The following is a 23,767-nucleotide window of genomic DNA, read 5'->3' as shown; positions in this document are numbered from 1 at the left end:
CCAGAACTGCAGAGTCCTCACGTCTCCAGTCACTAATGCCAGACAACCCCTTTAAGATCAGCTAATCACTTCATGTAATAACCGGCTTGTAATTAAAGTATGTGGTGGAGAAATAAATAAATGCATGTCTAAAGGTACCGTCACATTAAGCGACACTGCAGCGATATCGTCAACGATGCCGATTGCTGCAGCGTCGCTGTGTGGTCGCTGGAGAGCTGTCACACAGACAGCTCTCCAGCGACCAACGATGCCGAGGTCCCCGGGTAACCAGGGTAAACATCGGGTTACTAAGCGCAGGGCCGCGCTTAGTAACCCGATGTTTACCCTGGTTACCATTGTAAATGTAAAAAAAAAACACCACTACATACTCACCTTCTGATGTCCATCAGGTCCCTGGCCGTCTGCTTCCCGCACTGACTGAGCGCCGGCCGTAAAGTAAAAGCAGAGCACAGCGGTAACGTCACCGCTGTGCTTTACGGCCGGCCGGCGCTCAGTCAGTGCGGGAAGCAGACGGCCAGGGACCTGACGGACATCAGAAGGTGAGTATGTACTGTTTTTTTTTTTACTTTTACAATGGTAACCAGGGTAAATATCGGGTTACTAAGCGCGGCCCTGCGCTTAGTAACCCGATATTTACCCTGGTTACCATTGTAAAACATTGCTGGCATCGTTGCTTTTGCTGTCAAACACGACGATACACGCCGATCTGACGACCAAATAAAGTTCTGGACTTTCAGCAACGACCAGCGATATCACAGCAGGATCCTGATCGCTGCTGCGTGTCAAACACAACAATATCGCTATCCAGGACGCTGCAACGTCACGGATCGTTATCGTTGCAAAGTCGTTTAGTGTGAAGGTACCTTAAGAGCATAGATAAGCTACCATTATCTCCATAAGAGCCATACGTTAAAAACACCAGTTGTGAAGAACCTACCTCCCCCGGGGAGATCTTTGTGGACTTCTAACAAAACAGAGACGCCAATATTATCCTTTGTCATAACTCTGTTCAGCATAGCTTCTGACCCCTCGGAGTTTGCCATCGCTACCTGGTTGAATTCCACAGTGTGTTTTGCCACCAAGGAAAATCTTAATTAAAACAAACAAAAAAAACACGTTACAAGTAACAGTGCAATAGAGAGGTGCTCTGAAAACGCATTACAGCCTGCGATCTGGGTTAGACTATGACCTCTGCATTGTATGCTCTGTGCATATGGATTTCCTCCAAGGATTTCTCTTTACACACCGATGTGCAAATTGCACATACAATGGATTGACCCTCAGAAGACGTGTATTGAAAGGTAATATAGCCAGACATCTTGCCCTCAATCCAGAGCATAGCCACCACAGGAGATAAACCATTGGTGTCTGATCCTCTGGGTCATTTAATGCCAGCCTGCTAGATCGAATGGACAAAATTTTGCGTTTCCACCCCTATACGGTTCACCTACTTTTCAGTTCGGAAAAATACTGCACACCCATCCACGTGCTTCTTCTCTTGCTCAGACATTATTTTGGCACGTGACTTTGGAGAAAAGAAACCATCATATCCACGTTCTTTTAATGCTGGCAGGAAAAGGGAAAAATATTGCTCGGTTTCAACTTCCTAAACCCAAAAAAAAACACACAGATTTACTATTGTGTTTAAAGCAAGTTGAGAGCATAAAAAACACATACATACATACACACACACACACACACACACACACACACAGTAACAGCATCCACTGCCATTGGGGAAAAGGGACACTGCAATATAGGAAGAAAGTGACAGGTGGAATCTAACATCCACAGCAAGTCAATTTATAGAAGTCACCTTCTGTAAAGTAAAAACAAAACTGCATCAATTCCTTTAACTTGCAGGTTTGGTCGCATTTGCTAACGTATGACAATATTGTAAAGAGATAGACAATGCCCGTGTTCCCCTATGAACAAACAAGTGTTATGTTATATGATGTAATGCGATATTCAAATTGTGATGTGCGTTAAGGTGTTAGTAATATTGAGTGTAGTTTGACAGTAGGGATAGGGAGTTAATGTTTGGGACTAGCCCTGAGTGGGAGTGCCTAAACTGAAGGCTGTGACAACTTCCTGTCAGAAGCAGATAGGACCTTTATGCACGCAAGGCCCCAAGGTTCATTGTGAGCAGTGCTGCATTTTGGAGGTGTTCCTAAAGTGAGAGGAGACCAAAAGAAAGATTGAGAGATCAAGAGCAGAAGTAACAGACCAAGTGAACTAGTGGAGATGGGTCCTGGGAAGGGACACTTGGCAGAGAGGCCCAGGTAATGGACCTAGACAGGAATGAGTACATGTAAAGTTTCCCGGGCAGGAGTTCAAGCGTCAGGGAGCTTGAAGCCAAGTCCAGCCATACTGGCACCCTAAGGGGGAAGACGCAGAAGAACAGTGGATACAGAGGACAAGTAGACCAAAGGTGAAGAAAATAGAGACGAGAAGGAAGGAGACTATGGAAAATGCTTATAATTGTAAAGGAAACATTAAGACGATATCTCTTGTATATATATTCTCTGTTTCACTGCCAGAAGAAGGCAGCGAAATGCGCTACAGGTGAGGGAATGCACCTGTGGACGACCAACTACGGCACTCTACTCAAGTATTCCTCACGGTACATATTTTACGCCACTTCTCAAGGGCTCTCATATGGGGGAATTATTGTATCCTGGCAATACTTCTCATTCACTATATCATATATGTTGTGTTTACCATTGATTCTGTGGGGAACTGAACTTAATAGCATTTTGCTCAGATATAATGCAAACTGAGAAGCAATGTTTGCTTCAGCAGGGATCTAATTTAGGCTGTGAACACGTCAGGATTTCTTGCAGAAATTTCCTGAACAAAACCGGAAATTTTCTCCAACAAATCTGCATGCAACTCTGACCTCTTGTGGATGGGAACAGTACAGCATCACACATCACCTGATCTGAATAACTTGCTGACAGCTTTTTGTACCGTACCTGAAGGCTGATGATATCCGCATCGCAGCTGACAATCTCTTCCATGATTCCTTTCTTCCGGTACTCCCAATTTAATGCCCAAGAAGGACAATAGCCATAAAGCTGCCTTGTAGCATATTTATCACAAAGGACATTGTAGCACATAACTGTGAAGGAAACTGAAAAACAAAAAAATATTGGAACCAATCAGCTAAAAAGGTCAATATTTTTTTAGAACTTTATATTCAGTACTTATTGGTAATTCTTAAGAGAATCTGCATGAATATATGGGAGGAAGTGTAATTAGCTATTAAAAATTCTAATCCTGCCCATCAAAGACTATTGCAGGAGACAAAGCAGGCCTTGCACCAAAAAGACAATACACAAAAAAAAAAAAAAAAAACACGCAAAACTCCAAGTGTGAACATTGCCTAATCGCTCTTTCAGTCATTGCGATCTCTGATCAGAATGCACAGCTGTCACTATATGAGGCTGTCACACTCTGGGTCAGGAGACGCACAGTCCTTGCATGGTGCTCAGAGGTCTGAAAGCGCCCCAAGACTTACAGCATCGTGCAATACGACAAAACAAGCTGTTAGACATTCCAGGACTTCACAGAATTTCTCTTTAAATCAAACCAATCATTTTTGGCTCCTACAATCAGCTGTATAGTCAGAATAGTAGGTGCTCTTGTAGACCGCAACTTTGTCCATCACCCCTTGTCTTCCTCTGCCCTGGGTCCCAAATCCAAGATTCATCCTAGTACAATTCTTTCACAGAGAAAATAATAAAGACACCAGAATTCTTTTCTCCTGGGAGAAGTCATATTGATGCACAATTTCCCTTACAGCATGGATACAATGACAAGCCAAATAAACAGCTGTAATAAAAGCATTGCTCTTCAGATCAAACAACTTGATTGACCTTGTAGGGGAACCCTGAATGTATCAGTCTTGGTAGGCAAGTGGAAATATTTATGTGCAAGTAGGGTCATCCTAAAAATTGATAGTGAATCATTAGCGACATAATGTATCTTAAAGACAATCTATAACCAGATTTCACAATATAAACTGCACACAATACTAGCTGGATCTTTAAAGTAAACACCTAATCCTTATCAGGTCTGAAATCGTCAAAAAAGGCTGTATAAGCCATCATGAAGGTTTGACTCAACCTTTGCCCCGCTAGCCCGACAGCTCCTCAATGTCCTTGCTGTTGGAGGGCAGAGACAGACCTGCTCTGGGCTCAAAATGCGATTTTAGCATTTTATTTTAATATTTGGGATCTAAGGTGTAAGGGAGCATAACATGCCAGGTCTGACATGCTAGTGTGAGACTCACGCCTTGCATGCTCCTCTGGGAAATTAAATATGCCAATTCTCAGAGAGGAAGAGGACTTGAACTCCAGCGCCACCTATTGGAAGTAGCAATCCTAAAAGTCAATATCGACCCTCTATCGAGCCTTTAAATATGACTTCAAATAAAAGCCAAACCAGGATTGCTACTTCCAATAGATGGCACTGGAGTTCAAGTCCTCCTCCTCTGAGAATTGGTGTATTTCCCAGAGGAGCATGCAAGGCATTCGAGTTTCATCCTAGCGTGCCCAACCTGGCATATCACTCTCCACAAGGAGAACCAAGTCTTAGCTTCTCACTTAGCCAAATCATCTCTCATACTTTGCACCGACCGGGAGCAATACCTGAAAACAGTCTGCAAATTGAGATTGTGGTTTGGCTTTTACTTTAAGTCATATTACAAGGCTCTTTAAAAAGGGAACCAGTCAGCGGGATTATGCACAGTAACCTACAGCGTCTGGTCAGCACCATTATATTGATTACAATGATACCTTGGTTGATGAACTCCTTCTTGTGGTTATTTAAGCTTTATTTTTTTATTTTCAGTTTTGAGTTAATATTCTCCTGCTTCGAGGCGGCCTGTGGGGGGGAGGGGGGATGTCTTCATGTGATACTCTGATTAGGTATTTATAATGCAGACTGCTGACAGGTCACTGATCCCTCACTGACATGCCCCCTAGTTTACATAATGAATATATGCACATACTGAGAAACCCCTTCCATCTGCACAGTAGCAGCTATCTGTGTATATAGAGGTGATCTGATCATCTAGCAAGATGGCGCCACCTGTGCAGTAGCAGTTATCAGACCACCTCTATATACATACACACACACACACACACACACACACCGATAGCTGCCACTGTGCAGATGCGGCCGGAGCCATTTTCAAATAGATTTTTCTTTTGAACTCCAGGATAACATGAACCACATTAATTATATACACAGTACATTTGTGATACCATGGCTGGCACCAGCCTGCAGAAGGTTTTTTCCCCATATGTGCCTATATTCATTATGTAAACTAGAGGACGGTCAGTGAGGAGATCAGTGACCTGTCAGAAGCCATACTGGTGAATAGCTAAGCGGAGCACCACATGAAGACCCCTACAGGCCGCCCCAGAGAACGAGCATATCATTAACTTAAAACTGAAAAGATTCAAAACAACAACAACACGACGGATTTCATCACCCCAGGTATTGTAATCAGTATAACGGCACCGACCTGACACTATGTTACTGTGCACAATCCTGCTGACAGGTTCCCGTTAAAGGGAAGATATTGACTTATAAGCTTGCTATTTTCCAATAGGTGGCACTAGAGTTCAATTCCTTTTCCTCTCTGAAGAGACAATTTGCATATTTTAATATTCGAAAAACCATGACATTCAAGTAAAGACACCTGCCTCATGTGGTCTAAAATCAATGCCTGTACTTTGCCGTTTAAACATATTTGGCGAGAAGCACATCTGCCTCCTGATTTCACCTTGAACCCAATGCAGTTTTTTAACAAAGTCTACAAAATTACACATTTCAGAAACCTGAATACATAATACTATCTGGCTATTCAAAAAAGATATATCTAGTTTTGATAGTCAAAACATTTTGTGATGAATGTTAGAACTAATTGTTCAGAAAATTTAGAGTTAAATTCAATTAGGATTCTCAAACTGCTCCCCTTGCGCAGCACTCCCATCAGTCTAGTCACTCCGGCAGTGGCCAGATGTAAACCCAGTATGGAGGGTAACAGCTTTGTCAAACTGTTTAATGGCTGCTGGTGGGTACCACAGATCAGTGTCCATTTTTAATAGACAGTTTACACCTGGCCACTGACATGAGAGTTAATTGATGGGTGTCAGACCCCACTGTTCTTTTGATATGATATCTTTAGTGTTGGAAAACACACACACACACTCTCTATATCTATATCTATATCTATCTACATACTCGAGTATAAGCCGACCCAAGTATAAGCCGACCCCCTTAATTTTGCCACAAAAAACTGGGAAAACTTATTGACTCGAGTATAAGCCTAGGGTGGAAAATGCAGCAGCTACCGGTGAATTTCAAAAATAAAAATAGATGCTCCATACCGTTCATTATGGCCCCATAGCTGTGCCATATAGTGCTCTGCACCGTTCATTATTGCCCCATAGCTGTGCCATATAGTGCTCTGCACCGTTCATTATTGCCCCATAGCTGTGCCATATAGTGCTCTGCACCGTTCATTATTGCCCCATAGCTGTACCATAGAAAGCTGTGCCATATAGTGCTCTGCACCGTTCATTATTGCCCCATAGCTGTACCATAGAAAGCTGTGCCATAGTGCTCTGCACCGTTCATTATTGCCCCACAGCTGTGCCATATAGTGCTCTGCACTGTTCATTATTGCCCCATAGCTGTGCCATATAGTGCTCTGCACCGTTCATTATTGCCCCATAGCTGTGCCATATAGTTACATAGTTACATAGTTACATAGTTATTAAGGTTGAAGGAAGACTGTAAGTCCATCTAGTTCAACCCATAGCCTAACCTAACATGCCCTAACATGTTGATCCAGAGGAAGGCAAAAAAAACCCCATGTGGCAAAGAGTAACTCCACCATGGGGAAAAAAATTCCTTCCCGACTCCACATACGGCAATCAGACTAGTTCCCTGGATCAACGCCTTATCAAGGAATCTATATATACCCTGTAACATTATACTTTTCCAGAAAGGTATCCAGTCCCCTCTTAAATTTAATTAATGAATCACTCATTACAACATCATACGGCAGAGAGTTCCATAGTCTCACTGCTCTTACAGTAAAGAATCCGCGTCTGTTATTATGCTTAAACCTTCTTTCCTCCAGACGTAGAGGATGCCCCCTTGTCCCTGTCTCAGGTCTATGATTAAAAAGATCATCAGAAAGGTCTTTGTACTGTCCCCTCATATATTTATACATTAACATAAGATCACCCCTTAGTCTTCGTTTTTCCAAACTAAATAGCCCCAAGTGTAATAACCTATCTTGGTAGTGCAGACCCCTCAGTCCTCTAATAACCTTGGTCGCTCTTCTCTGCACCCGCTCCAGTTCAGCTATGTCTTTCTTATACACCGGAGACCAGAACTGTGCACAGTATTCTAAGTGTGGTCGAACTAGTGACTTGTATAGAGGTAAAATTATGTTCTCCTCATGAGCATCTATGCCTCTTTTAATACATCCCATTATTTTATTTGCCTTTGTAGCAGCTGCCTGACACTGGCCACTGAATATGAGTTTGTCATCCACCCATACACCCAGGTCTTTTTCATTGACGGTTTTGCCCAGAGTTTTAGAATTAAGCACATAGTTATACATCTTATTACTTCTACCCAAGTGCATGACCTTACATTTATCCCCATTAAAGCTCATTTGCCATTTATCAGCCCAAGCTTCTAGTTTACATAAATCATCCTGTAATATAAAATTGTCCTCCCCTGTATTGATTACCCTGCAGAGTTTAGTGTCATCTGCAAATATTGAAATTCTACTCTGAATGCCCCCTACAAGGTCATTAATAAATATGTTAAAAAGAAGAGGGCCCAATACTGACCCCTGTGGTACCCCACTGCTAACCGTGACCCAGTCCGAGTGTGCTCCATTAATAACCACCCTTTGTTTCCTATCCCTGAGCCAGCTCTCAACCCACTTACACATATTTTCCCCTATCCCCATTACTCTCATTTTATGTAACAACCTTTTGTGTGGCACCGTATCAAAAGCTTTGGAAAAGTCCATATATACTACGTCCACTGGGTTCCCTTGGTCCAGTCCGGAACTTACCTCTTCATAGAAGCTGATCAAATTAGTCTGACATGAACGGTCCCTAGTAAACCCGTGCTGATACTGGGTCATGAGGTTATTCCTCTTCAGATACTCCAGCATAGCATCCCTTAGAATGCCCTCCAGGATTTTACCCACAGTAGAGGTTAAACTTACTGGCCTATAATTTCCGAGTTCAGTTTTTGCCCCTTTTTTGAATATTGGCACCACATTTGCTATACGCCAGTCCTGTGGTACAGACCCTGTTATTATGGAGTCTTTAAAGATTAAAAATAATGGTCTATCAATGACTGTACTTAGTTCCTGCAGTACTCGGGGGTGTATCCCATCCGGGCCCGGAGATTTGTCAATTTTAGTTATTTTTAGACGCCGCTGTACTTCCTGCTGGGTTAAGCAGGTGACATTTAATGGGGAATTATTATCACTAGTCATATTGGCTGCCATGGGATTTTCTTTTGTAAATACTGATGAAAAAGAGTCATTTAGCATATTGGCTTTTCCCCCATCCTCATCCACCATTTCACCCAGACTATTTTTAAGGGGGCCAACACTGTCATTTTTTAGTTTCTTACTATTTATATAGTTAAAGAATATTTTGGGATTATTTTTACTCTCTCTGGCAATGAGTCTCTCTGTCTCAATCTTTGCTGCCTTGATTTGCTTTTTACAGAATGTATTTAATTTTCTGTATTTATTTAATGCCTCCTCACTACCTACTTCCTTTAATTCTCTAAATGCTTTCTTTTTGTCCCTTATTGCGCCCCTTACAGCTCTATTTAGCCATATTGGTTTCCTCCTATTTCTAGTATGTTTATTCCCATACGGTATATACTGTGCACAGGTCCTATCCAGGATGCTAATAAATGTCTCCCATTTTCTTTGTGTATTTTTGTGTCTCAGGATATCGTCCCAGTTAATTGCACCAAGATCCTCTCTCATCCGTTGGAAATTTGCCCTCCTGAAGTTTAGTGTCCTTGTCACCCCCCTTCTACCCATCTTATTAAAGGTTACATGAAAACTTATTATTTTGTGATCACTATTCCCCAAGTGACCCCCAACCCTTATATTTGATATGCGGTCTGGCCTGTTGGTTAATATATATATATATATATATATATATATATATATATATATATATATATATATATATATATATATATATATATATATATATATATATATATATATATATATATATATATAGTGCTCTGCACCGTTCATTATTGCCCCATAGCTGTGCCATATAGTGCTCTGCACCGTTCATTATTGCCCCATAGCTGTACCATAGAAAGCTGTGCCATATAGTGCTCTGCACCGTTCATTATTGCCCCATAGCTGTACCATAGAAAGCTGTGCCATATAGTGCTCTGCACCGTTCATTATTGCCCCACAGCTGTGCCATATAGTGCTCTGCACCGTTCATTATTGCCCCATAGCTGTGCCATATAGTGCTCTGCACCGTTCATTATTGCCCCATAGCTGTGCCATATAGTGCTCTGCACCGTTCATTATTGCCCCATTGCTGTGCCATATAGTGCTCTGCACCGTTCATTATTGCCCCATAGATGTACCATAGAAAGCTGTGCCATTGCTGCTGCAATAAAAAAATAAATAAATGACATACTCACCTCTCTTGCTTGCAGCTCCTCAGCGTCCCGTCCCGGTGTATCTCTGCACTGACTGATCAGGCAGAGGGCGGCGCGCACACTATATGAGTCATCGCGCCCTCTGACCTGCACAGTCAGTGCGGAGAGACGCCGGGAAGATGGAGCGGCACCCGGCGTGTGGAACGGGGACAGGTGAATATGTAATACTTACCTGCTCCCGGCGTCCCGCTCCTTCCCCCGGACAGCTGGTCTTCGGTGCCGCAGCCTCTTCCTCTATCAGCGGTCACCGTTACCGCTCATTAGAGAAATGAATATGCGGCTCCACCCCTATGGGAGTGGAGTCCATATTCATTTCTCTAATGAGCGGTCCCACGTGACCGCTGAACAGGGGAAGAGCTGCGGCACCCGGAGACCGTGGGACTGCAGGGACAGCGCCAGGAGCCCCGGAAGCAGGTAAGTATGCCTCAGCGCCCTCTCCCCCTCACCCGCTGACCCTGCCGCCGACCGTCACTCGAGTATAAGCCGAGAGGGGCACTTTCAGCCCCTGAAAATCTCAGCTTGTACGAGATATAGAGATAGAGATATATATATATATATTTTATTTTATTTTTTTTTAATGTGACCATGTGCTGGCTGATAGTGTATTTGCTCATTAGGCTCTAAAACATATCTTAAAACAAATTAAACTATTGTTTATTTTACTGCAGGGTATGAAAAGAGACCTTTTTTTAATCAAAATGGTTATCCAGCATGTAAAAGCCATCCCACCACGTCACCGTGTCCCCATTCTGGATGGTCCCATCGTCTAGTATTAAAAACCTTTCCATAAGTCAAATTATGCCAATTTCTGTTTAATGGCCAGTGTGAACACATGCCTACATGTTGCATGCCTGCCAACTTATACTCCAGCTCATCTTTAGGTTTAAGATATTTCTTTACTATGAGAACAGCTACCAAGCCACCTAGACGTGGCCCATAAGTAGGAGATACCTCTGGGTCGGTATAATAAAATTATGCTATCCAAACTACTGCAATGCAAAAGCAGAAGCTCTGACGACAACCAAGCCCCATGTACACCACATGAATGATGGAACTGCATTGGGGAATTTTATAAAGACCACCAAGAAATGTACATCACAGAACAATCACTGATAAAGCTGTGGTGAACAATGCGTGAATGCAGCAAGAAAAACCTAAACAGTGAAATTTTGAGCATCTATTTTCACTGTGAAATCTTTACCGATAAGGTACTTTGAGGTCTGCTAATACTGCTAATAAGTGGATTAGAAACTTTAATTTGTATTCTATAATCAGTCCCTGAAGGAAAGAAAGCTTAAAGCCCCACGGCTCTAATCGTTTCTTTTACAGCACATACTGAATGGTACGTGCAGAGATAAATGTCATTCCTGTCATTGACAGAACCTTACATAAGTGCTTGCCTTTACAAGCTGCCAAGTACACAACACTAAGTAAATCGTTCCCACAGAGGGGATATAGATGAAATTAATCCAAGCAACTGGAAAGCAAAGAAATCAGTTATGGTTTCAATAAATGCCAATCATTGCCGTTAAGCATCAAGACCAACCGTTACAACCCATGATGGTCTACAAATACCAGCAATGCAGTCAGAAGGTACCAGGAGTAAATGGCTCTTGAGCGTAAATGTGCAGTAGACTTATCTATATGCCTACAACTAATAACATCTCTGTACATGAATTCAGGATGGACAAAGTCTCTTATTACCAAGCAGAACCTTCACAATACTGATGTACATTACCTGAGGGGAGAATTTGGTCTCGTTCTTTTAAAGTTATCCACGGCCTCTGAGGAAGCTGTTCTGGATGAACTGCAAGTGGAAAATAAGAGTAGTGAGGAGAAGTCGCCATTACACCTGGTCCTGAAGAGTCAAACAACAATCATCGCACATGCAAGGACTGAAAATAAGGCTACATGAACTTCAAATTCTGGATCCTCAAACAATGAAGTTGGGCATAGACAAGAATTCTTGGATTAAATACATCTTCACATACTCAAGGCCATGGGGACACGATGTTGGATGTCACTCATCTCACCCCAACTTCTAGTAGGACAGTGGATAAAGCAAGCTGACATTCAACGGGATACTTGACCTTTTTGTAGGATGAGTTAACGTTTTTATCACTTTCACTTGTGGAATGAACAAGGTTGTGCACCACAAAGAATTGATAAAGAATAAAGCCATTGCTTTTTTATTCTCTTTTCATTGATCATAGTATTGAAGAAGTTACAAGTTATGCATCAATACAGTGACAATTCTGACGTTAATATCTTATGCAATAAAACCATTTATATTGGGATTTTCATTTTAAACTTTTTAGACCTATTTTGGGATTTGAATTTTAGAGCATTGGGGGTGACCTACCCTTCTGGGCAACTACTTAACGGACGTTCATTATGGGTACTGGCATCTATGTGGGTTAGCCTGCTGAGACCAAAGCCAGCTTCAATCCCAGCAGTTACCACATAATCAGGGATATGATCTATAGCCCAACCAATAACAGCTGATCTATGGGGAATCTGTGGAATGTAAGCTTCGAACATAGCTGCGCTTTGTAGCTCCATGCAACATACAGAAACAGCTGCCAACTATCACATTAGCTCCTATTTGCCTTTTATACCCGAAGGTGGTTTGCACGTTAACGACCGGGCCAATTTTTACAATTCTGACCACTGTCACTTTATGAGGTAACTCTGGAACGCTTCAACGGATCCCGGTGATTGAGACTTTTGTGACATTCTACTTCATGATAGTGGTAAAATTTCTTCGGTATGACTTGCATTTATTTGTGGGAAAAAAAAACAAACCTAAAATTTGGCTAAAATTTCAAAGTTTTCCAACTTTGAATTTTCACGCCCTTAAAAATCAGATGTCACAAAAGAGGTAATAACTAACATTTCCCACATGTCTACTTTACATCAACACAATTTTGGAACCAAAATTTTTTTTTTGTTAGAAAGTTATAAGGGTTAAAAGTTGACTTCATTTTTCCAAGTAAATTTAAAGAAAAAAAAAAAAACGAAAAAAAAAGAAACCAAGTGTGATGTGGTCCCTAAATAACAATTAAGTCCCTTTGAGGGGTCTATATGATAGAAGATACCCAAAAGTGACACCATTGTAAAAACTGCACCCCTCAAGGTGCTCAAAATCACTGTCAAGAAGTTTATTAACCCTTCAGGTGCTTTACAGTTTTTTATTTTTTAGAGAAACAAAAACTAACATTTAGCTTTCACAAAAAATTGACTTCGATCCCAATTTTTTTAAAAAAATTTTGTATTTTGACTTGGTTAACAAGGGGGAAGAAAAAAAAATAAAAAAATTTGTTCGGTAATTTCTCCCGAGTATGCCGATAACCCACATGGGGAGAAAGCCACTGTTTGTGCGTCACAGCAGGGTTCGGAAGTGAAGGAGCATCATTTGACTTTTTGAATTCAAAATTTGCTGGAACAATTGGCGAACGCCATGTTGCGTTTGGCGAGCCCTTGAAGTCCCTAAACAGTGAAAATCCCCCCACAAGTGACACCATTTTGGAAACTAGACCCCTCAAAGGAATGCATTTAGATGCAAGGTAAGCACCTTGAACCCCCAGTTGCTTCACAGAAGTTTATTATGTTGAGGCGTGAAAATGGGGGGGGGGGGGGGGAAACACAACCACATTTTCCCTCACAAAAATAAATATTTTAGCCCTAAATTTGACATTTTCATAAGGGTCACAGGAGAAATTGCTCCTACTATTTGTAGTGCAATTTCTCCTGAGTACGCCGATACCGCATATGTGGGGGAATACTACTTTTGAGGCACAGTGCCAAGATCAGAATGGAAGAGGCGCCAAATTGGAGTTCAGATTTTGCTGGAATGGTTTGAGGGTGCCATTTCTCATTGGCACAGCCCCTGTGGTGCCTGAACAGAAACCCCCATATGTGAACTCATTTTACTATTCTCCCCAATGAATTCATCTAGGGGTGCAGTGATCATATTGACACATGTGCCTCTCAAAATTTTATACCACTGAGCGGTGAAGAAAGATTACATTTTTAAACACTAAAATGTTGCTTTAGCCCCAAGTTTTTAATTTTTCCAAGGGCCAATAGGGGAGAAAAAAAAAACAACGACCTCAGTTAAAAAAAATAAACACATTCCTGAGTGTCCCAATTCCCTACATGTAACCGTGAAATTTTTCAGGCACAGTGTAAAAGCTCAGAAGGCAAGGAGCGCCAGATTTTACTCTTATGGTTTGCAGGTGCCATGACCCACTGGTTGAGCCCATGAGGTGCCAGAACAGCAGAACCCCCATAAGTTACCCTATTTTACGAATTACACCTCTCAATGAATTCATCTAGGGGTGCAGTGATTATATTGACACCACGTCATAGAATTTTATACCACTGAGCAGTGAAGATCTAGTTTTAGTCCCAGATTTTAGATTTTTACAAAAGTGGGTAAAAATGGCACCAAAATTTGTCCCACAGTTTCTACTGAACGTGGCAATACCCCATATGTGGCAGTACAGTACTACTTAGCCATACGGAGATACTTGGTATGTACAGAAAGCCATTTGCCTCCTGCAGCACAGATTTTCCTAGATTTTGTGGACGCCATATACAGGAGCCCCTAATTGCTAGAAGAGCAGAAACCCCCTCAAGTTACCCCATTCTGCAAATTATACCCCTTTGGGAATTTATCTACAGCTGTAGTGTTGATTTGGACTTCATGGGTGTTTTCCAGAAACAAGAAGCAATGACTGTTGCAGAGTGAAAATTGCAAACTGCTGTAATGACCAGTGCTTCTGGAAACATGCACTCTTAAGTTAAGCGGGCTCTCATCGCTTCAGAAATGCCAAACGTGGGCGCTATATGTGATTTAGGTACACAGTGGAGCTCAGAAGGGAGGGGGGCATTTGGAAGCACCGAAAATGATTAATTTCTTTTTGAGGGTTATGGAGCCATTTCACTTTTCCAGAGTCTGTACTACCAGTAACGTGGAAGCCCCCTATATTACCGTTAACAGATGACAGATCTGAGTGGGGACTTGTTTTTATGTAGATCGAGTTGAAGCTTTTATTGGGAACATTTTACATAATGTTTGGGATCACATTTATCTGGTGCTCTACCACTGACCACTTTGGGCTTTCCATCTAAAATCAGTGAAATCCGATTCAGGTAAACCCCCCAAGGGATCCATTCCCTATAATGAGGCAGCAGGGTTACTCTGGACTCCATCTGGCCTCTGTTCAGCAGTGTCCTTTTCAGAAGTGCACAAAACTGTCCGACAGCACTTTTATGCAATCCTAAAAAAACGGACACCGCCCGAACACAGGTCAGAGGGTGCACAAAGTGCCTCCATCTGCCTCATTAAAGGGAATCTTCTGCCAGAGGTTCTGACTGAATCACTTATTTCAGAGATTTACATGGAAACCCGATGTAGGTGAAGAATTGGTTTTATTCATTTCTTACGCCGTTGCTCGTGCGGTATAAGTGATTAGGCGACTATTCTTCAGTTTGGTGCGATTACAGTGATACCAGATATATATCAGGTTTATGTTTGGTTGCTGTCGCACACCAAGACAACTTTAATTGCAAAAAAAAAAAAAAAAAACTCACTAACTTGTTTACTTTGTCCCACTATGGGACTAACATTTTTGCAAGCTCATCGCTTCTACAGCATGGTGATGCAGCAGCATCTTCATGCGGTACCAACTGTCAGCTATGCATTGACAGGGAAAGTTGCTGATCATGCACTGTGCATGATCAGCAAGTTTCCTAGCTTAGGTGACCTGGATGTCATCATGACGGCATCCGGTCACCATGGCAATGATCAGAACCCCGTGTCACAACACAGGGTCTCCGATCCAAAGGCAGAGGGGCCGTCAGCCCTCTGCTGGCTCCCAGGGTGCTGCAATTGTGTTCAAACACAGCGTTTCAGGGGTTAAATTGCCAGGAGCAGTGCATGACCGCTCCTGGCACCTAGTGTCGGGTGTCAAACTGACACCCAGCAGCAATTGCCCACACCTCACCTGGAACAATCTGTCCCTGGACAACTAGGCCCAGGTCATATGGAGATATTATGTCCAATGTCAAAAGGGTCAATTCCCCCCTTCCTACAGGAGCTGTAACTTAAAGGGGTTGTCCACTACTAGCACAACTCTGATCTAATTGATGTTTGGCCCCCATAAAATAAAGCCTATAGTCTCCTCCCATGCCTTTCCTGTGGTATAGGCACTTGCTGTCCTGGTTGCTGCCGTTGTCACGATGCCGGCACCCAATCAGCGCCGGCATCACTGTCCCTGCCTTTGGACAAATTGAGTGCACCAATAGAAGAAAGAAAAAAACAAAAAACGAACATATGGACCAAAAATTATATCGGACAAATATTAGTTTAAAATACCTGTATTAATACAAAAATATGGTAATAAGTGACACCATCACACAAGGGTGGCCGAAACCGTGCCACTATCAGGGAATTTAACCCCCTGACGGACTGATCCAAAACGCACGTCAGGGAGTGTATCACACAGCCAGCCATCACCCACCAGGTATTTTTTGCATCGGTATTGCCTCTTATTTTGACAGTGGCGCAGTTTCGGCGATTATATTACAATATGACAGTATATGCCTTTCATGATTGGCTATTTATAGGTGATCTAATTATTTACACAGTGCCACTATTCTATGAAACTGGAAAAAGATGATTTAAAATACAATTTTCTATAATGTTATATATTTGCTGGTGTATTTTTCATTTTTAGTGGGCACATATACATACATTTTTCCACTTTCGGATTTATACGATTACCTGGTGGTTTGCGTTTTGGCTGAATTCAATTTTTTATTGTAGAATTATTCTATTTAATTTCCGTGCGGACACCCTTGTGTGTTGGTGTCATTTGTTATTATATTTTTGTATTAAGATATTTTAAGCTAATATTTGTCCCATATACTTTTGGTCCATATGTTTTTTTCTTCTATTGGTGCACTTAGGTTTCCGAATGCCATTAATTTCTTTTCTAATATACCGTACATCACGGACACAGTTATTCTCACTGTGGGTTGGTTTATATACACAAACACATATGCAACGTCCAGTATGCATTTTATTCTTTGGACAAATTGAACATGAAGAGGAAAAAGTATAAATTTGAATAGCGAGTATTCCAATTGCAGCTTAATAGTTCCATAAGCATTGCAAAAGAATATGGACTTGTGGAATTGAAGTTTGTACAAATAACTCATTATGTAAACTTGCTGTTTTCTTATTATGATGAGTGTATATGTTATACTGGTTATATACAAAATGTGTACATTTGTTTGTTGCCGTTTAAATAAATGAATTTAAAAAAAAAAGCACACGAACATGAAAAGGAAGTCCGGGCTGCAGCTGATCCCAGACTTAGTCTTCCTGCTCAATTCGACAGGAGGCAGGGACAGTGACACCAGAGCCGATTGGGCACCGGCGTCTAGTGTCACAACCGCACAAGAGCCCTGGGAGTTGGAGTGCTGATGCCACATGAATGGCGCCAGCACAGGAGAGGATATTAAGTTTTATTATATTTCTTCTACCATTGTGTATTTGGTTTTGTTTTTGCAGCCTACAGTTGTAAAAAAAGAACAGGTAACCTGTCAGACAACCAAATTTAGATAGGGCTAATCTGTAGTGATTAACGCCATTAAAGCGCCATTTGTAGAGCACAGCTGGTAACCACCATGTACCGTGCAGCCTCAGCCACCGAATTAGCTCTATCCACATATCTACCAAGTCTACCAGATCAACATTTTGGACCTATAAATTAGTGTTATAAAGCCCTTGTTGCTTTTGAGTGAAGTTGCAAATATTTAAGTATAACCAATAGTAAAGCTTTTAGTTTTACTCTAAACGGACGTTACTTAAGGCTAGTTTGGGACAATATATTAATACCACAGATGAAGATTTAAATGACAGTCCTTCATATCGTATCTAGAGGAACAGATTCCCATAGTTAGCCCATTGCTGTTCATGAAGACATCTGCTGATCTGCAGAATGGGGTATGCAACACCATAAATCTAATTTCCAAGCCCAATTGTGTTCTTCGAAATCTATGACTTTCAATCCTCCCACATTTGGGAGGGGACTGGTGGATTTATCTGGAGGAGTTAAAGTAAAGTAAACACCTGCTAGATTGTCAAGCATGTAGTTCAGTAGCTTTCTGATCCCATCTGGCTCCTGGTACAGACTGAGAATATCCTGTGATAAAGGATTGCCTGGAGAGAAAAGAAATATGATCAGAGAACAGACTGAAAGACTGAAACACACACACACTGTAAATAACTTACCTTTTAACCCCAGGGTCTGAAGCCTGAACAGTCGCCCCAGCTCATAAGGTAAAACCCGTAACAGATTGTTATTTAAAAGCAATTCCCTGTATGGAAAGAGCCACAAACCAGGTTTAAAAATTAATTCACACCCCCACCTTAGTGACATGGGAAATCTTACAAGGTTTTCGCTCTGGAGTTAATACACATTGAAATGAAAACAAATTGTCTTAAAGCAGGGGTGGGGAATTTGTTGTCTACCAAGGGCCATTTGAATATTTATACCATCCTTCGGGGGCCGTACAAATTCCACCCACAAGGTGGACTGGAACTAGTGTCAGGACATAATCTTTCATTGCATGCCCTTCAGTTTTCAGTAGTGAACACTGCGTGTGTGTGTGCGAACAGAAACAGAAGAAATTAATGAGCTGCTTGTAATCAAAGCACACCTCCCTGCCCAAGGATGCGTTCCCTGAGAATCTGCTCGGGGCCCTGATAAAAGGTCATCGAGGGCCGTAATTGGCCCTGGGGGCCTGAGGTTCCCCACCCCTGTCTTAAAGCATCACTGCAGAGTGTGTTTGTTATTGCAGTCCTGGAGTGGTGCCACTACTCAAGTTCCCTGCACATAGTCTTATACTTTCCAGCCGCCACACTCTTTGCGCCACTCCAGTCAGTTTGTAACCCACCTGGAGGATACAGTATTTGGTGGGCAAGCTGGAAGTCAACTCCGAATGAGGCTCTCACTTACAGATTGTGACCGTTACCTCTCACTTCAATCAGAAGTTGTGGTCACAAGATAGCAGCATGGAACAGATGAGGCACCAGTGACTGCTGAAGAAGGCAGCTGGTAAGTATAATACTAGGGTCAGGGATCCAACATTGGTGGCACCACTCCAGTGGCAACAGGACGAAATGGGTTGAAAAAAACAAAAATTTATGAGCAGATAACAGTTTACAAACACCACACTGCAAAACCCCAACCTAGAAAGCAGTGTTCATCCACAAAAAGGTAAATCGAGCACTCACCTGAGAGACACAACGTTCCCTAGCTCTGCTGGTAAACTTCTGAGCTTATTGGAAGAGAGGTCCAAATAAACCAGATTGTGGAGCTTGGCAATATCAGGTGGAATACGAGAGAGGTTGTTATCACTGAGGTGCAGCACCGTTAAGTGCGTTAATGACCAAAGTGATGTGCTTAAACTGCGCACCCTCCCTGCAAAAAAATAAATCAATGAGTGAAAAACAACTAGAATTGGAAATACTGCAGACAATCAAATCTTCTGATTTGGAACACACCTTAGTGTGAACATATCCAACAGTCAGTAAACCCTTCAAGTCCAACCCATTTTGGATTTTAAGGATCAATTTTTTTTTTCCCCTTTCATGTTCAGTTTTTCACCGTTGCACTCAGATAGCCATAACCGTTTTAGCTTTCTTTTGACATACCCATACAACGTTTTTGTGGAATGTGTTTTAGGCTATGTGCACACGTCCAGATTTCTTGCAGAAATTTCCTGAACAAAACCGGACATTTTCTGCAACAAATCTGCGTGCATTTTTTGCTTTTTTTTCCCCCGGAGATTTCCCAATGCAATAATATAGTGGGAAATCCGCAAAATAAATTAACATACTGCCTTTTTTACCGCGATGCGTTTTTTTTTGCGGAAAAAAAAGCAACATGTTGCGGAATGCATTATAAATGGGATGCATATGTAGGTTTTTTTTTTGTTAACTATTTACATAGATATTTAGTCTAAGAATAACCATATATGAACATTAGTAATTATAACAAGCGTAATGTTACAAAATAAAGCTGAAAATTTATTACAAGTCTAAAAGACTAACGAGTCCAGAGGTCAAATTATTTCTACAATGCAAGATATTTAGCGTTCCACAAATCATTTTATATGGTGTTTATGGAGGAAATTGTTGTTCAAAGCTAACTTTTTTCAATGGAGCTGTGGAGTTGAATTGTATTAATATCCAAAAATTTTGGTGTTGGGGATTTTTTCCACCACAATGCAATTTAATTTTTAATTACCAGGAAGATATGAATAATTTTATATTTAATTGAAGGGTCAACACTCGAGTCCTATCGAGAAGAGCGCCATTTGTGGCGTAACTATGAGTTTGATATGTGTAAGAGAATTAATCTGTAGTATAGCGTCTTTCCAGAGTTTCTTTATTTTTGGGCATGTCCAGAAAATGTGATATAAGTTAGCAGGTGATCCACATCCTCTCCAACAAAGGAGGGAGTTCTCTCCATTGATGTGTGAAAGTCATATCGGTGTGAAATACCATCTCGTGATCAGTTTATAAAAGGACTCATGGAGGGGAATGGAAATATTTGATGCATAAGTGTGCTTGATAGCATTTTCCCATGTTTCTGTTGAAAAAGCTCTATTTAAGTCAGATTCCCATCTTCGAAGATAAATATTTTTAGTCTCAGTATCTTTATTGAAGTGGCTGTAGAGGTTTTTAAGACTCCATCTGTTTTTATTATTAGTGTTTTTGAATAGGGAAGAAATTATATCAAAGTTTAGGGATCTACTTGATAATTTTTGGATATTTTCTTTTAAGATTAAATAAAATAAAAGTTGGGAGGAAGGCAGGTTATAAATACGTTTGATTTCGCTGTATGAATAGAATGATTCACCGTTGTAAATGTTGCCTACAGTGTTTATTCCAGCTTCTGACCAAATAGATGGGATCAAAATTTTATAAATTATATCCATTAAAGACATGGGACAGTTCTTAATTTGACCTAGCCTCGAACCTCCCCTCCCCGCTGACTTCCATGCTGACAAAACCACTTGAAAAATGGGTTGATGATGCTCCTTTTGAGCTGGTTCTAGTAAATATCTAAAAAAAGGAGTCTGGTAAAGAAGTGTTATTGTTTTGAGTTATTTCTAGGTCCAGCCAGGCTACATGGGAATTGTCACAAAACCAGTTTTGGCTATGCCTAATAGAAGCCTGGTAATAGGCCAGGATATTTGGCAAGGCAATGCCTCCCCTGCTTTTCTTTTTGTAAAGAACGTCGTTAGCTACCCTCGCCTTTCTGTTATTCCAAATAAAGGATTTTATTAGGTTTTGTATGTTTATTAAGGAGGTGGAATGAATCAGAGGAAGGGTTCGAAATAAGTATAGAATTTTTGGCAAAATTATGGATTTCACCACCAGAATTTTACCTAATAGAGACAAGTTTAAGAATTTAAAGCAGGCAAAGTCTTTGAATATGGTTTTAGTCAGGTTGTCTATATTCATAGGGATTAACAAGTGGAATTTATTTATTTGTTAGTGTGATTCCTAAATACACAATCTCTTTGTCTTCCCATAGATAATTAGTATGCTGTTTAATTTCTTGGGTTAAGTTATGGTTGAGGCAAAAGGGTAGGATTTTAGACTTCGGAGGATTGATTTTAAAGTACAGTATGACATTTTCGAAAAGGATTTTAAAGGATCCCTAATTGTTAAGATATCAGCGAATAAGGTAATTTTATGCTGGCGGTGTGGAGTATTAAATCCTGTAACTGAATTAATCGAACCTTTTCAGCCAATGGCTCCATTGCCAGGGCAAAGAGCAAAGGTGATAAGGGGCACCCCTGTCTTGTGCCATTTGTTATGGGGAACAATTTAGAAAGATGGTTATTGGTATAAACTTTGGCATTTGGGTCTGAGTATAGTGCAAAAATGGAAGATATAAATTTATCATTGAATCCGAATTTAAATAAAGTTGCTTTGAGGTAATACCAATTAATTCTATCAAAGGCCTTTTCTGCGTCTAAGGTTACAAAACGTGAGGGGGTATTCAGGGATTTAACTGTGTTTAATATATTTAATATCCTTCTTGTGCAATCTGAAGCCTGCCTTCCTGTGATAAACCCGATTTGGTCATCTTTAATGAGTGAGGGAAGAAAATTTTTCATTCGATCGGCTAAAATTTTGGAATAGATTTTGATATCCCCATTGATTAAGGATATAGGCCTGTAGTTTTGGACCCTGTCTGAGTCCTCCTTATCTTTGGGAATCATAATTATGTTGGCTTGTAACATTTCTCTGGAGAAGGTTCCAGTTGTGGAAGCGTAATCAAATAAGAGTTTTAATTGAGGGGTTATTATGCAAGAGAAAGTCTTGAAATAGTCATTTGTGAACCCATCCGGATCAGGTGATTTTTGGGATTTGAGTTTATTGATGACATTGTAATTTCTTCTATTTTGAAAGGCCGATTCAAGGATACCAAATCAGAGGGCTCTAAGGCTACTTTCACATTTGCGTTGTTGGGCGCAGCGTCGGCGACGCAACCAACAACGCATGTACACAACGCAGCGTTTTGCGATGCATGCGTTGTCATAAGATCCTACAGATCGGGACTTTCAGCGCAGGGAAAATGCTACAAGTAGCGTCCCTTGCACCCTGTCTTGTGCGTCTATATGACGCATGCGTCGTAAAATGCAGTGCAACGCATACCGGCGCATGTCCATGCGCCCCCCATGTTAAAGATAGGGGCGCATGATGAATGCGTCGACGACGCTGCGCCCAACACCACAAATGTGAATGTAGCCTAACTGTGGGAGATTAAGGTCAGATAGGAAGGAGTTTATTGATTCCATATCTGGGGTAAGAGTTAAAGGGTCCTGATTTAGATTATAAAGTTTGTAGAAAAAGTCAGCAAAGACGTTTGCTATTTCTGAGGGGCGGGTTTTAATGACCCCTGAGGGCGTTTTAATTTTAAGTATCATTTTCCTTATGCGGTCTTGTTTCAATCTATCCATCATGTGTTTAGTTGGTTTGTTAGTTGCTGAATAATAATTGAATTTTGAGGCTCTTATTACGGCGTCGTACTCTGCAAGAATGGCTTCCTTGAGTTTTTGCCTTAAGTCTAGAATCTCCCGGTGGATTTCTGAGGAGGGGGTTGTTAAGTTTTTCTGTAAATTCTCTTTTATTTTTATTTGAGACTGCAGGGAGGTAATCACTTCCCTGTTTTTCTTTATAAGCCGGATGAAAGTTGGATCAGGCAACCCCTCAATACTGCCTTATGTGCACACCATAGGACAAACGGGTCTATGTCCTCTGATGAGTTTTCTTTGAAATAATTGGCTATTGTCTCATCTATGATTTCCTTGTATTCAGGAATTTTAAAAAGGGTTGGATTCGATTTCCATAGAAAGGTATTATTGAGGGAGGGTCTGAGAATAAATTCACCCATAATTGGGGAGTGGTCCGAAAAGGATTTATGTAATATGTCAATTTTTGTAAATTTGGATAGTGAAAATATATTGGTCAGAAACAAGTCAATTCTCAAAAATGATTTATGGACTGTAGAGTAAAATGGAAATTCCCTGGAAGACGCGTTGAGACAGCGAAATACGTCAGATCATTTTTTATTGATCCTATGTGTTTAAGCGTTTTTATAGCGAAAAATCCTGAACGTGTGCACACAGCCTTAATCATTTTTCCCCCCCTCACACTATTCTGTGGGTCAGTTTGGCAATACCAAATTTATCGTTTTTGCATTATTCACAAGAAAACACTGTTTGAAACAAAACGTTTGTCTTGTTAAATTCTGATGCCACAAGTTATATGCTAGTCAAGAGTCAGATCTGTGGGAGGACTTTTCACAACAAGATTTAGTTTTCATTCATACCACTGCTGTGTATATACAACTTTTTGACCATTTGTTATTACACTTTTTGGGAGATGGAAAAAGATTTTCTTTTTTATTAT

At 41.0% G+C, this 23,767-nt stretch overlaps 1 protein-coding gene across 2 annotated transcripts in view; it reads right to left on the bottom strand.

Moving 5' to 3' along the window:
- CNOT6L (CCR4-NOT transcription complex subunit 6 like) overlaps nt 1-23,767 on the bottom strand; it is a 67,235-nt gene that overhangs the window by 17,873 nt on the left and 25,595 nt on the right. For both annotated transcript variants that reach the window (XR_013218253.1, XM_077275586.1), the window contains exons 3-9: nt 19,070-19,256; nt 18,065-18,150; nt 17,903-17,992; nt 11,498-11,566; nt 2,976-3,133; nt 1,452-1,606; nt 938-1,089 (exon numbers count right to left, since the gene is read on the bottom strand). Coding sequence is in view for 1 of the 2 variants with exons in the window: in XM_077275586.1 (XP_077131701.1) it covers nt 938-1,089; nt 1,452-1,606; nt 2,976-3,133; nt 11,498-11,566; nt 17,903-17,992; nt 18,065-18,150; nt 19,070-19,256 (897 nt within the window). In the remaining variant the exon portion in view is untranslated. The remainder of the gene's footprint in view (nt 1-937; nt 1,090-1,451; nt 1,607-2,975; nt 3,134-11,497; nt 11,567-17,902; nt 17,993-18,064; nt 18,151-19,069; nt 19,257-23,767) is intronic.

This window comes from Ranitomeya variabilis, chromosome 1, assembly GCF_051348905.1.
Source record: "Ranitomeya variabilis isolate aRanVar5 chromosome 1, aRanVar5.hap1, whole genome shotgun sequence".
Classification (NCBI taxonomy): domain Eukaryota; kingdom Metazoa; phylum Chordata; class Amphibia; order Anura; family Dendrobatidae; genus Ranitomeya; species Ranitomeya variabilis.
This window is presented reverse-complemented; position numbering and strand designations above follow the sequence as displayed.